We start from the raw sequence: 15649 nt of genomic DNA, 5'->3' as shown, positions 1-15649 counted from the left end.
TCAACAAAATGGCCCTCCTAGCTATCAGTGTAACAAATGCAATAACATGTTGGCCAGACAAAGAGATACCGCGGATATTTTGAGGAATTATTCCAAAAAGCACAGTTAATTTGTTAGGTTGTAAATTAATTTTAAGTGCTTTAGAAATTGTCAAAAAAACCTGACTTCCAGAACTGTTCCTAATTGGAAGGTGCACATTCCACGTCATCCCTTACTTTCAACAATAACCCAAACAAGCTGAAAGCAGAATGGACTGCTCTTACAGAACTGCTAAAATAAAATACCTACAGCGTAGCCGTAAAAATGTGAATCAGAGTGTAACAGGAATAGACAGTTTAAATGGTTTAACATGGACTAGATGGGCTGAAGGGCCTGTTTCTGTGCTGTACTTTTGTACGCCTCTGAAGCTTTCATAAATTCTATTGTAATTATTTAATTTTCCTTTAATTAAACAAGATAGTTCGAAGTAAATTTATTATCAAAATATACAAATGTCACCCTGAGCTTCATTTTCTTGCAGACATTCACAATAAATACAAAGAAACACAATAGAATAAATGAAAAACTACATCAAAATCAGAATCAGGTTGAATATTACTGGCGTATGTCATGAAATTTGTTAACTTAGCAGCAGCAGTACAATGCAATACATGACAATATAAAGAAAAAAATAAAAGACTTAAATCCATTATAGTAAGTATATATGTACATTAAATAGTTAAATTAAAAATGGTGCAAAAACAGAAATATAAAAACAAAAAATAAGTGAGGTAATGTTCATGGGTTCAATGTCATTTAGGAACAAACGCAAAGATGGACAAACAAACAATGTGCAGAAGAGAACAAACTGCTTGAACTTCAATTGGAGCACAGCTTACTATTAACATCCTCGATTGAAAATCAATTAATGAGAACTAAAAGTGAGTTTTATATTCATAGTGAAAAAATCAGGTAAATTATTGGCTAATCAATTGAAATTTGCTTAGGTTAAACGTCAAATTACTAAGATTCGTAAACACGATGATACTGTGACAATTGATCATGACGAGATAAACAAAACCTTTCAAGAATTTTATACCTCTTTATATCACTCTGATTTTCCTCATGATTTTAATATCATGCATGATTTCTTAAGTAAACTGAATTTTTGGAAATTATCACCCGAAGACTGCTTATCATTAGAAACTCCTATTACAGAGGAAGAAATAACAACTGCAATCTCATCAATGAATTCTGGTAAAGCACCTGGTCCGGACGGGTTAACAGCGGAATTTTTAAAATCCTTTTCCTCTATTCTCTCTCCTTGGTTGTCTAGAATATTCAAAGAAGCAATCAGTTTAGGTAAATTACCACAATCGTTTTATGAAGCCTCTATTTCCTTAATTCTTAAGAAAAATAAAGATCCTACTGATTGCGCATAGACCGATATCTCTTTTGAATGTAGATTCAAAAATTTTAGCAACTAGATTACAGGAGGTATTACCTCAAATTATATCTATGGACCAAACGGGATTCATTAAAAACCATTATTCATCTTTTAATATTAGGAGGTTAATGAATATTGTTTCTACCCCTTTATTTAATACTCCGGAATGTATTATCTCATTAGATGCCGAGAAAGCCTTTGAAGAGTTGAATGGCCTTATTTATTTAGTGTGCTCGAGAAATTTAATTTTAGTTTGATATTTATATCTTGGATTAAATTGTTATATTATACCCCAGTAGCTTCAGTTTGTACTAATAATCAAAGATCTCCCTTTTTTCGTCTATTTCGTGGTACTAGGCAAGGATGCCCTCTTAGTCCTTTACTATTTAATATCGCCCTTGAACCTTTAGCAATTGCTATCCGTGACTTGCCCAATATTTTTGGTATTACCCGCGGAAATGAAATACATAAATTATCACTATATGCAGATGATTTGTTATTATATATTTCTAATCTGGAGAAGTCAATTCCTGCTATTTTAGCTTTGTTGGCTCAATTTAGTAATTTTTCTGGCTACAAATTAAACCTATAATAAGAGTGAATTATTTCCCCTAAATAAGCAGGTACCTATTTATGGATGTTTACCTTTTAAATTGGTTACTGACTCATTTATATACTTAGGGATTATAATTAGGAAAAAGTATAAAGATTTATTTAAAGCTAATTTTTTACCTTTAATTAATCAGATTAAACTTTTGTTTACTAAATGGTCACCAATATCTTTGTCTTTGATTGGTCGGATTAATGCTATTAAGATGATTATTTTGCCTAAATTTCTATATGTATTTCAATCGGTTCCAATTTTTATTCCAAAATCTTTTTTTGATAATGTTGAGTCAAAAATTTCTTCATATATATGGCGGAACAAAAATCCTAGGCTAGGTAAAAGGTATTTACAGAAATCTAAAAAAGACGGGGGGGTTAACGCTCCCGAATTTTAGATTTTATTATTGGGCAATTAATATTCGATACTTAAAATTTTGGTTACCAGATTTGGATGCAACTTCAAGTCCACATCGGGTAAATCTTGAATGTAATTCACTACAAAGGTCTTCTTTGGGTTTGGTTCAAGGAACTTCGCTTCCTTTCATTTTTTCTAAACTGAATAAACAAATGAATAATCCAATAGTTAAGCATACTTTATGTACATGGTTTCAATTTCCAAAATTTTTTGGGTTGAATCAATTTATTTTAGCAAGTCCTATTATATCTAATTTCTTTTTTCAACCTTCCATGATGGATCAAGCTTACTTTGATTGGAAAATCAAAGGAATAGTATGATTTCATGATTTATTTTTGGATAATTGTTTTATGTCCTTTGATCACCTTTCTAATAAATATAATTTACCCAGATCTCACTTTTTTAGATACCTACAGGTTAGAAACTTTTTAATTATTGTTTCTCCTAATTTTCCACACCTATATCCAATGGATATTTTGGAAAGAATTTTAAATTTAAACCTCTCTCAGAAAGGTGTTGTAGCAATTATTTACATTTGTATAATGTAATTATGAACTTATGTCCTGATGTATCTAATAAAATTAAAACTGATTGGGAAAGAGAGTTTAAGATTATTATACCGATTGAAAAATGGGAAAAAATTCTTCAATTAGTTAATTCATCCTCTGTATGTGCTAAACATGTGTTGATACAGTTTAAAGTAGTGCACAGGCCTCATATGTCCAAAGATAAACTATCTCGTTATCATTCTTATATAAATCCTATATGTGACAGATGTCATTGCGAGATAGCTTCTTTAACTCACTTGTTTTGGTCATGCCCTTTGTTGAAAAAATATTGGAAAGATATTTTTGACATTATTTCAACAGTTTTGAATATAGACTTACAACCTCACCCAATTACTGCTATTTTTGGGTTACCAATGATAGAATCAAATCATTTAACCTCTTCAGCTCGTTGGATGATTGCATTTCTTACATTAATGGCGAGAAGATCCATTTTGCTGAATTGGAAAGAGATTAACCCCCCTACTATATTTCACTGGTTTTCACAAACTACGTTGTGTTTGAATTTGGAAAAAATTAGAAGTGTGGTTTATGACCCTTCCATTAAATTCGGGGAAGCCATTTATTCAGCATTTTCATATGATGTAATTTGACCATTTCCAAACTTATTTTACTTCTCTGTAATGTTGGTTGAGAGGAATGAAGTTGTTGACACTAAGGTTTTCTTTCTCCCATTTTTTATGATGTGAAAACAGCCCAGGTCTTTTTTAGTTTAGTTGATTAATTCTGTTTAGATTAATTTTTTTTTGATGGGGTTATTTTTTTTCCCTTTTTCCTGATTTTTGTCTAGATATATTTTTGTTCTGTATTATTCATTGGTACCCTATATGATTGGGAATTTTGTCAATTAAGTACTATTTGGTTTTATAATTACTCATGTTAAGTATAACAGTGTATTCCCAATAACTTTGCACTATTATTATGTCATGTTTATATTTTATGAAACTAATAAAACGATTGAAAAAGAAAGAAAGAGAACAAACTGCAAATAAAAAGAACAAAATAATGACAATACATAAATCGGTAATAAATAATATCGAGAACATGAGTTGCCGAGTCCTTGAAACAAGACTCTACCCATAGGTTGTGTAATCAGTAGGGACCTCACTGTTGGGGTGAGTGAAGTTATCCATTCTGGTGCAGGGACCTGATAGTAGAAAGGTAAAAACTGTTTGTGTGAACAAGGAAGGGTCACAGTAGGAGGAGGAGCGAGGGGCTTGGGAGAGCGCTGAGTGCTGGGAAGCTGCTCAGGTGAGTGTGCTTTAAAAAGGAGCGTGGAGGGCAACCGAAGGGTTAAACAGAGTGATTATTTGATGCGAGGGAGTGAGTAATTGGCAGGGACAAATAAAAGGAGGGGTAACTGAAGAGGAGTGGCCAGTGTGTGAGTGGCTCAGGGTAGGAGTGGAGCTTTGAGGCTTTGGTTCGAGAGGCTTCGGCGAGCAGATGCTGAGGACGAGCCTGCTCCCAGTGAGGTAAGGGCGGGTAAGTTCCTTTAATTAATTTAATTAACTTAGGAGTTGGTAATGGAGGCAGCAGTTAGGGCAGTCGACTGCTCCGTTTGCAGTATGTGGGAAGTCAGGGACAGCACAAATGTCCCTGATGACTACACCTGTAAAAGGTGCATCCAGCTGCAGCTCCTGACAAACCGAGTTAGGGAACTGGAGCTGGAGCTGGATGAACTTCGGATCATTCATCAGGCAGAGGCAGAAATAGACAGGAGTTTCAGGGAGATAGTCACCCCTAAAAGTCAGGAGGCAGGTAGCTGGGTGACTGTCAGGAGAGGAAAGGGGACTAGATAGAATGAGCAGGGCACCCCTGTGGCCATTCCCATCAATAATAAGTATACCATTTTGGATACTGTTGGTGAGGACGACCTACCAGGGACAAGTTGTAGTGGTCGCATCTCTGGCACCGAGACTGGGCCCTCAGCTCAGAAGGGAAGGAGGGAAAAGAGGAGAGCAGTAGTGATAGGGGATTCGATAGTTAGGGGGACAGAAAAGAGGTTCAGTGGAAGAAATCGAGAATTCTGGATGGTCTGTTGCCTCCCTGGTGCCAGGGTCCGCGATATCTCGGGTCAAATTCTCGGTATTCTCAGGAGGGAGGGTGAGCAGCCGGATGTCGTGATCCATGTAGGGACCAATGACATGGATAGGAAGGAGGAGGAGGTCCTGCAAAGAGAGTTTAGGGAGTTAGGTGCAAAGTTGAAGGACAGGACCTCCAGGGTTGCAATCTCAGGATTGCTACCTGTGCCACGTGCTAGTGAGGCTAGAAATAGGAAGATAATGCAGCTAAATACGTGGCTAAGGAGTTGGTGCAGGAGGGAGGGCTTCATGCTTCTGGACAATTGGGCCTTGTTCCAGGGAAGGTGGGACCTGTTCCGATGGGACGAGTTACACCTGAACTGGAGGGGGACTAACATCCTTGCGGGTAGGTTTGCTAGTGCTGCTCCAGGGGGTTTAAACTAGATTTGCAGGGGGAGGGGAACCAGAGTGTTAGAGCAAATAGTGAGGTGGAGGAGGATAAAGGTCATGGGAGGTCTGCATGTATAGACAGTAATCAAAGGTTTGCACATGATAGAAATGTTCTCAGGTACAACTATTTCAATGCAAGGAGTATTGTAGGTAAGGCAGATGAGCTTGGGGCGTGGATAGACATGTGGGATTATGACATTTTTGCTATTAGTGAGACTTGGTTGCAGGAGGGGCAGGACTGGCAGCTTAATGTTTCAGGGTTCCGTTGTTTCAGACGTGACAGAGGGGGAGGGGTGGCATTACTAGTCAGGGAGAATATCACAGCTGTACGTAGACAAGACAGCCCGGAGGGCTTGTCTACAGAGGCCATATGGGTGGAGCTGAGGAACGGGACTGGTGTGACCATGCTAATAGGGTTGTATTATAGACCGCCCAATAGTCAGAGAGAATTAGAGGAGCAAATCTGCAGAGAGATAGCAGACCGAAGTAAGAAACAGCAAGTTGTAATAGTAGGGGATTTTAACTTTCCACATATTGACTGGGACTCCCACACTGAAAGGGTTAGATGGCGTGGAGTTTGTCAAATGTGTTCAGGAAAGTCTTCTAAATCAATATATAGAGGTACTAATGAGAGAGGATGCAATACTTGATTTCCTATTAGGGAACCAGACACGTCAGGTGACAGAAGTATGTGTAGGCGAACATTTTGGGTCCAGTGACCATAATGTCATTAGTTTCAAGTTAATTGTGGATAAGGATAGGTCTGGTCCTCCAGTTAAGGTTCTGAATTGGAGAAAGGCCAATTTTGTGGAAATGAGAAAGGATCTAGGAAGAGTGGATTGGGATAAGTTGTTTTCTGGCAAGGATGTGCTCAGTAAGTGGAAAGTCTTCAAAGATGAAATTTTGAGAGTGCAGAGTTTGCATGTTCCTGCCAGGATTAAAGGCAAAGTTAACAGGCATAAGGAACCTTGGTTTTCAAGGGATATTGGCGATCTGGTTAAGAATAAAAGAGAGGTGTATAGCAGGTATAGGCAACAAGGAACAAATGAGGGGCTTGAAGAGTACAGAAAATGTAAGAAAATACTAAAGAAGGGAATCAGGAAGGCAAAAAGAAGACATGAGGTTGCTTTGGCAGATAATGTGAAGGTAAACCCGAAGGGTTTCTTCAAGTATATTAAGAGTAAAAGGATAGTAAGGGACAAAATTGGTCCTCTAGAAGATCAGAGTGGTCGTCTATATGTGGAGCCTCACGAGATGGGGGAGATCTTAAACAGTTTTTTTGCATCAGTATTTAATCAGGACACTGGCATAGCGTATATGGAAGGAAGGGAAACAAGCAGTAGTGTCATGGAACATACGGAGATTAAAGAGGAGGAGGTGCTTGCTGCCTTACAGCGAATAAAGGTAGATAAATCCCCTGGGCCTGACATGATATTTCCTCGGACCTTGAGAGAGACTAGTATAGAAATTGCAGGGGCCCTGGCAGAAATATTTAAAATGTCCTTAGCGACGGTTATGGTGCCGGAGGATTGGAGGGTAGCTCATGTTGTTCCGTTGTTTAAAAACGGCTCCAAAAGTAAACCAGGTAATTACAGGCCAATGAGCCTGACATCAGTAGTAGGTAAGTTATTGGAAGGTGTTCTGAGAGATCGGATATACAAGTATTTGGACAGCCAAGGGCTGATTAAGGATAGTCAGCATGGTTTTATGCATGGTAGATCGTGTTTAGTGAATCTTGTAGAGTTTTTCGAGGAGGTTACCAAGAAAGTATATTAAGGAAAGGCTGTGGATGTTGTCCACCTGGACTTTAGTAAGGCCTTTGACAAGGTCCCACCTGGGAGGTTAGTTCAGAAGGTTCAGACACTAGGTATCCATGGAGAGGTAAACTACATTTGAAATTGGCTGCATGGGAGAAGACAGAGAGTGGTAGTGGATGATTGCTTATCAGACTGGAGGCCTGTGACTAGTGGTGTGCCTCAAGGATCTGTGCTGGGACTATTGTTGTCTGTTGTCTATATAAATGATCCAGATAATAATGTGGTAAATTGGATCAGCAAGTTTGCTGATGACACTAAGATTGGAGGCATTGTGGACAGCGAGGAAGGCTTTCAAAGCTTGCAGAGGGATCTGGACCAACTGGAAAAATGGGCCAGAAAATGGCAGATGGAACTTAATGCAGACAAGTGTGAGGTGTTGCATTTTGGAAGGACAAATCAAGGTAGGACATACACAGTAAATGGTAGGGCACTGAGGAGTGCGGAGGAACAAAGGGATCTGGGAGTTCAGATACATAATTCCCTGAAAGTGGCGTCACAGGTAGACAGGGTTGTAAAGAAGACTTTTGGCATCCTGACATTCATAAATCAAAGTATTGAGTATAGGAGTTGGGATGTTATGGTGAGGTTGTATAAGACATTGGTGAGGCCAAATTTGGAGTATTGTGTACAGTTCTGGTCACCTAACTATAGGAAGGATATCAGTAAGATTGAAAGAGTGCAGAGAAGATTTACTAGGATGTTGCCGGGTCTTCAGGAGTTGAGTTACAGAGAAAGATTGAACAGGTTAGGACTTTATTCCTTGGAGCATAGGAGAATGAGGGGGAGATTTGATAGAGGTTTACAAAATTATGAGGGGTATAGATAGAGTAAATGCGAGTAGTCTCTTTCCACTTAGATTAGGAGAGATAAATACAAGAGGACATGGCTTTAGGGTGAAAGGGGAAAGGTTTAGGGGGAACATTAGGGGGATCTTCTTCACTCAGAGAGTGGTGGGAGTGTAGAACGAGCTGCCATCTGACATGGTAAATGCGGGCTCACTATTAAGTTTTAGGAATAAATTGGATAGATACATGGATGGGAGAGGTCTGGGGGGTTATGGACTGGATGCAGGTCAATGGGACTAGCGGAATAATGTTTCGGCACAGACTAGAAGGGCCACATTGCCTGTTTTCTGTGCTGTAGTGTTCTATGGTTCTCTGGTTCTATGGTTCCTGAACTTGGTGGTGTTGGACCTGAGGCTCCTGTACCTCCTTTCTGATGGCAGCAGTGAGAAGAGGGCATAACCTGGGTAGTGGGGATCCTTGATGATGAACGCTCCTTGTGGAAGTGCTGAGTGGTGGGAAGAGTTTTATCCGTGATGGACTGGGTGTATATGGTGACATACAGACACATTGATAAAGTTAGTTTGACTTTGAATGAATGCTGGTATTGTCAGCATGTCCACACCCTCTCAGTCTCCTACCTACCAGCCTCCTGGCCCACCCTCTTGTATCCTCCTCCCTCAGCTTCTGCGCCCTCCCGTGAAATGCATTGCTGATTGCTGATGGCCAATTTTTGTGTTGCATCGTGCAGGCAGGCTCTCCGGACCCAGCACAGCAGCAAGCTGAGGACAGTGGAGTTCCCCATGGACACAACGGAGAAAAGGGTGTTGTCCAGGATCTGCTGCACGACCCATCCATGGATCACTTTGAGCCCCCAACCCCCGGCAGCGGAGCTGACCAGCAGCCTGGTACCAGTCACACACAGCAGGGTCGGGCTGGGAAGGGGGTGGCAAGTTGGGGTGTAGGGGTAAATATTGCGATGTTGGTCGGGGCAGAACCAGAACCCGAACCCAGTGCAGCCAGCTTGACCCCTGCTGCAGTTGTAATCTCACGGTCCACATACGGCAGTCATTTGGTGCTTTGTATCTGCGCACTGGGGCACCGGCTGGGCCCTGCAACACCGGCCAGGCTGTGGGGCACCGTCTGGTCTCTCGACCAATATCAACACTGGGGCACTGGCCATGCTGTGGGGCTCTGGGCAGGTCATGGATTGCTGACCAGGCCGTGAAGCACCAGCTGAATCACTCGATTACTGTCCTACCATTCTAACTTGACAGCCTATTCTGCTGCCCTTTCCCCATGGCCCTGGGACAGTTTCTCTCTGGAGTCCCTGAGTGGCATTCAAACGATAATGATTCCAGGGTCACCATGGTGTTGTCCGTCTCACTCTGAGGGTAGTTAGGTTTCATCCTCCTGGTGAGGAAGGAGGAGCTCAGCACTGATGGTCTCTGTCACCCCCTGGACGATGTTGAGGGAACTACCCAACGAGATCCCTGTTCTCCTTTGGTCTGTCGGTATAAGTCTCCGATGATACGGTGAATGCGGAGGGTCAAACTGCTGGGTATTTCAGGGGAGATTGCTCATGTTAATGTGAATTTCTCAGCACCTGAGACACAGGAGGAATGGAAGGAAGTGCCCGAGGCCCAGACTCGCACCTCTGCCAAGCAAGAGTCTCAGGTAGGTGAATACATACATATCTGGGAGGGGGGGGGGGTGCTGCAGGTAACAGACCCCTTCACCTGTGCTCTCACTTTCAACTGTCCCTGGGCTTGACCACAGAGGTTTCTACCTTCCTCAACACCGTCTTGTCCTACCCTTCATTATGCATCTCCTCCCAAAGTGCATTGCCTCACACTTAACAGGATTAGATTCCATCTGCCTTTGCATTTCCCATCTAAAAGCTGGTCAGTACCAACATGTACACTGTGACTGGCTTCCCCGCTATCAACAAAAGCACTGAATTTCACGCTACTTCCTCTTTATTTCAGAGGGTGGTTAGTGTTTGTGATCAGCTGCCACAGAAAGTAGTTTAGCTGCTACAATAACAATATTTAAAAGACATTTCCAAATTAAACTAACTAATGCTCCCTGCACACGACCCATATCCCTCAATTCCCCATACACTCATGTGCCTTTTTCTAACCTCATAGTCATAGTCATAGTCATACTTTATTGATCCCGGCGAAATCCCAACACTACTCCTGGCACTGCATTCCAGATACCTGCCCTTCTATGTCCTCCAGTATTTGACATTTCTACCCCGGCAAAAAGATTCTAACTGTCCATCTATGCCTTTCATAATTTTATAAACCTGTCAGGTCTCCCCTCAGCCCCCATTGTTCAGAGAAAACAATCCAAGTTTGTTCAACCTCTCCTTGTAGAACATACCTTCTAATGGAACATACCTTGTAGAACGTACCTTTTAATAGAACATACCTTCCAACAGAACATACCTTCCAACAGAACATACCTTCTAATAGAACATACCTTCTAATCCAAGCAACATCCTCATGAACCACTCCTGCATCTTCCCTCCAAAATCTCTACTCAACGCGTGCCCCCCAGTCAGGGTGCTGGCCCCGCTGGGCATGCCCTCCTTGTTACCCTAACCACTTGTGTTGTGGGGTAATGAAGAAGGCACATTTTCAGGGAGCTATTTTACACAGGAGGAAATGTTTGCTGTTCTGAGGCAAATTAAGGTGGATAAATCCCCAGGGCCTGCCAAGGTGTTCCCTCAGACCTCACGGGAGACAAGTGCAGAAGTTGCCAGGGCCCTAGCTGAGACAATTAAATCATCCTTAAAGACAGCTGAGCTACCAGAAGATTGGAGGATAGCTAATGTTGTTCCTCTGTTCAAGAAAGGCTCTAAAAATAATTATCGGCTGGTGAGCCTGACTCAGTAGTGGGAAAGTTATTGGAAGGTATTCTGAGAGATTGGATATATAAATATTTGGATAGACATGGACTGATTGTCATCATAGCTTTGTGTGGTAGGTCATGTCTAACTGATCTTAGAGAGTTTTCTGAGGAAGTTACCATGGAAGTGGATGAAGGCAAGGCTGTGGATATTGTCTATGTGGATTTTAGCAAGGCATTTGACAAGGTCCCACATGGGAGATTGGTCAAGAAGATTCAGTTTCTTGGCATTCAATATGAGGTAGTAAGTTGGTTTCAACATTGGCTTTGTGGGAGAAGCCAGAAAAGGGTAGTAGATGGAGGCCTCTAGTTAGTGGAGTGCCGCAGGGATCGGTTTGGATCTGTTTTTGTTTGTCATCTACACCAACAGTCTGGATGATAATGTGGTTAACTGGATCAGCAAATTTGCAGATGACACCAAGATTGGGGGTATACTGGACAGTGAGAAAGGCTATCATAGCTTGCAGCAGGATCTGGACTAGCTGGCAAAATGACAGATGGAATTTAATGCAGACAAATGAGAGGTGTAGCACCTCAGTACAACCAACCAGGGTAGGTCTTACACCATGAAGAGTGGGACACTGAGGCGTGTGGAAGAACAAAGGGATCTGGGAATATAGGTCCATAATTCATTGAAAGTGGCAACACTGGTAGATGGGGTCATTAAGAAAGCTTTTGGCACAATGGCCTTCATGAGTACAGAAGATGGGATATTATTTTGAAGTTGTTATTTTTAAGACATTGGTGAGGCTTAATTTGGAGTATTGTGTGCAGTTTTGGTCACCTACCTACAGGAAAGGAGTAAATAAGGTTGAAAGAGTACAGAAGAAATGTACAAGGTTGTTGCCAGGTCTAGAGGACCCGAGTTATGAGGAAAGATTGAATAGGTTAGCACTTAATTCCTTGGAATGTAGATGATTGAAAGAGATTTGATAGAGGTGTACATGATTATGAGGGGTATAGGGTAAATGAAAGCAGGCTTTTTCCACTGAGGCTGAGTGGGACTACAACCAGATGTCATGCGTTAAGTGTCAAAGGTGAGAAGTTTAAGGAGAACATGAGACAAAACTTCTTTACTCAGAGGGTTGTGTAAGAGTGAATGAGCTGCCAGCACAAGTGGGGCATGCAAACTTGATTTCAACATTTAAGTGAAGTTTGGATAGGTGCATAGATGGGAGGGGTATGGAGGGCCATGTCCTAGGTCGATGGGAGTAAACAATTTAAAGTTTGACATGAACTAGATGGGCCAAAGGGCCTGTTTCTATGCTGTACTTTTCTTTGAGTCTACGACTAGACCCAAAGGTCCCTTTGTGCATTAGTGCTTCTAACGGGCCTCCTATTTACTGAATGAGATATTCCTCTTTACATTTTGCCTCCCAATGTGCAACACCTCTCACTTGTTCAGATCACACTTCATCTGCCATTCTCTGCCACATTTCACATTCACATTTATTGATCACGTGCAGTGAAAGATCAAGTGTCATTGTTAATGCAAACATTGTTTCCGTTAACAACCAATTCAACCAAAGGATAAGCTGGGTTAAGCTTGTAAGTGTCATCACACATTACTGTGCCAACGTACTGCATATCCAAAATGTTCAGCAGAACCGCAACAACTGATCTATATCCTGCTGTTTGCTTTCAAACCCTTTCTCATTATCAACAACTCTGGCAATGTTTGGGAGATCTGTAAACTTGCTAATCAGCCTACCTACACTATATCTACATTAGATAAATCTCAGACAACACAGGACCCAGCACTGATCCTTGCCAAACACCAATTGTCAGAGATCTCCTATCAGTGTGTGGCACCTATCCCTGAATGAGGATCAGTGTGTGTGTGGGACCGTCCCCCAGTGAGAGTCAGTGTATGTGTGGGACTGTCCCCCAGTGAGGGTCAGTGTGTGTGTGGGACTGTCCCCCAGTGAGGGTCAGTGTGTGTGTGGGACTGTCCCCCAGTGAGGGTCAGTGTGTGTGTGTGTGTGGACTGTCCCCCAGTGAGAGTCAGTGTATGTGTGGGACTGTCCCCCAGTGAGGGTCAGTGTGTGTGTGTGTGGGACTGTCCCCCAGTGAGGATCAGTGTGTGTGTGGGACTGTCCCCCAGTGAGGGTCAGTGTGTGTGTGTGTGGGACCGTCCCCCAGTGAGGGTCAGTGTGTGTGTGCGAATGTCCCCCAGTGAGGGTCAGTGTATGTGTGGGACTGTCCCGTGTGTGTGTGTGTGTGGGACTGTCCCCCAGTGCAGGTCAGTGTGTGTGTGTGGGACTGTCCCCAGTGAGGGTCAGTGTATGTGTGTGTGGGACCGTCCCCCAGTGAGGGTCAGTGTGTGTGTGTGGGACCATCCCCCAGTGAGGGTCAGTGTGTGTGTGGGACCGTGCCCCAGTGAGGGTCAGTGTGTGTGTGGGACTGTCCCCCAGTGAGGGTCAGTGTGTGTGTGTGTGTGTGTGTGTGTGTGTGACTGTCCCTCAGTGAGGATCAGTGTGTGTGGGACCGTCCCTCAGTGAGGGTCAGTGTGTGTGTGTGTGTGTGTGTGTGGGACCGTCCCCCCAGTGAGGGTCAGTGTGTGTGTGTGGGACCGTCCCCCAGTGAGGGTCAGTGTGTATGTGGGACTGTCCCCCAGTGAGGGTCAGTGTGTGTGTGGGACCGTCCCCCAGTGAGGGTCAGTGTGTGTGTGGGACTGTCCCCCAGTGAGAGTCAGTGTATGTGTGCGTGAGTGTGTGAGACCCATCCCAAGTGGGTAAGTTGGTTGTATGGAGAAATTGTATCGAACTGTGCCCCTGTGTTCACAATAAATATTGAATCTGCTCTGCCCGACAGCCTAGTGCCCGTGCCCAGCTGGGAGAACGTGCTGTCAAGTTTCTGAGGAAAGGGAAAAGTGTTCCTGATGATTTATTGACAGAGATGGTGAATGAATGTCTGCGGTGAGTTCACTGATTGCTGCTGGTGTCTTAACATTGTGCTGAGCTGTACAGGTTACGAGATTCAAGTCAAGTCACTTTTTATTGTCATTTCAACCATAACTGCTGGTACAGAACATAGTAAAAATGAGACAACGTTTTCCAGGACCATGGTGCTACATGAAACAATACAAAAACTACACAGAACTACGTAAGAAAAAACACAAAAACTACACTAGACTACAGACCTACCAGGACTGCATAAAGTGCACAAAACAGTGCAGGCATTACAATAAATAATAAACAAGACAGTAGGCACAGTAGAGGGTATAGTAGGTTGGTCAACATCACATCCCTGCTCTTAGTATTCTATACTTCTTGAAATGAATGATAACCTTGCATTTGTCTTCCTCACCACCGACTGTACCTGCAAGTTAACCTTTAGGGTGTTCTGCACAAGCACTCTCAAGTTTTTTTGCATCTCAGGTTTTTGGATTTACTCCCCGTTTAGAAAATGGTCTGCATATTTATTTCTTCTACCAAAGTGCATGACCATGCATTTTCAAACAATGAAAACATTGTATACCATTTTCCACTTTCTTGCCCATTCTCCTAATCTGTTTTAGTCCTTCTGCAGCCTTCCTGTTTCCTCAACACTACCTGCCCCTGCACCAGACCTTGCATCTTCTGCAGACTTGGCAACAAAGCCATCTATTCCATCATCTGAATCATTTATATACAGCATAAAATGAAGCTGTCCCAACGCCAACCCTCTATGGAACACCACTAGTCACTGGCAGCCAACAAGAAAAGGATCCTTTTATTCTCACTGACTGCCTCTTACCAATCAGCTTATGCTCTAACCATGCCAGTAACTTTCCTGTAATACCATGGGTTCTTAAGTTGGTAAGCAGCCTTATGTGTGGCACCTTGTCAAAGGCTTTCTGAAAATCCAAATATACAACATCTACTGTTTACAAGTAGAATAGGTAAAGGTAATTCCAACAGATTCGTCAGGCAAGATTTTCCCATGAGGAAACGATGCTGACTTTGTCCTACCTTGTGTCACCAAGTACTCCATAACCTCTTTCTTAACAATTGACTCTAACATTTTGCCAAGCACTGAGGTCAGGCTAACTGGTCTGTAATTTCCTTTCTGCTGCCTCCCTCCTTTCTTGAAGAGTGGAGTGACATTTGCAATTTTCCAGTTCTCCAGAACCATGCCAGAGTCCAGTGATTCTTGAAAGATCATTACTAATGCCTCCATATTCTCGACCACTACCTCTTTCAGAACCCTAGGGTGTAATTTATTTGGTCTGGGTGACTTATGTACCCTTAGTTCTTTCAGCTTTTTGAGCACCTTCTCCCTTGTAATAGTGACTGCACTCACTTGTCTTCCCTCACACCCTTCAACACCTGTCACACTGCTAGTGTCTTCCACAGTAAAACTGATGCAAAATATTTATTTGGTTCATCTGCCTTCTCCTTGTTCCCCCGTTATTATTTATCCAGCCTCATTTTCTCGCAGTCCTTTATCCACTCTCACCTCTCCTTTATTTTTTATATACTTAAAATCTTTTTCAATCCACATTGATATTGTTTGCTAGCTTGCTTTCATATTTCATCTCTTCCCTCCTCATGATTCTTTTAGTTGCTTTCTGTAGGTTTTTTGAAAACTTCCCAATCCTCTACCTTCCTGCTAAATTTAGTTTGTTGCATGCCCTTTCGTTTGCTTTTACATTAACTTTGACTTCCC

At 42.4% G+C, this 15649-nt stretch overlaps 1 protein-coding gene across 1 annotated transcript in view; it reads left to right on the top strand.

The window, feature by feature from the left end:
• Positions 1-15649, top strand: part of spef2 (sperm flagellar 2) — a 224545-nt gene that overhangs the window by 84086 nt on the left and 124810 nt on the right. The window contains exons 13-15 of the mRNA XM_063049753.1: positions 8835-8991; positions 9687-9760; positions 13814-13917. Coding sequence (XP_062905823.1) covers positions 8835-8991; positions 9687-9760; positions 13814-13917 — 335 coding nt within the window. The remainder of the gene's footprint in view (positions 1-8834; positions 8992-9686; positions 9761-13813; positions 13918-15649) is intronic.

This window comes from Mobula hypostoma, chromosome 5, assembly GCF_963921235.1.
Source record: "Mobula hypostoma chromosome 5, sMobHyp1.1, whole genome shotgun sequence".
Lineage (NCBI taxonomy): Eukaryota > Metazoa > Chordata > Chondrichthyes > Myliobatiformes > Myliobatidae > Mobula > Mobula hypostoma.
Note: the sequence above shows the minus strand (reverse complement) of the source record. Positions and strands in the feature narration are given on the sequence as shown.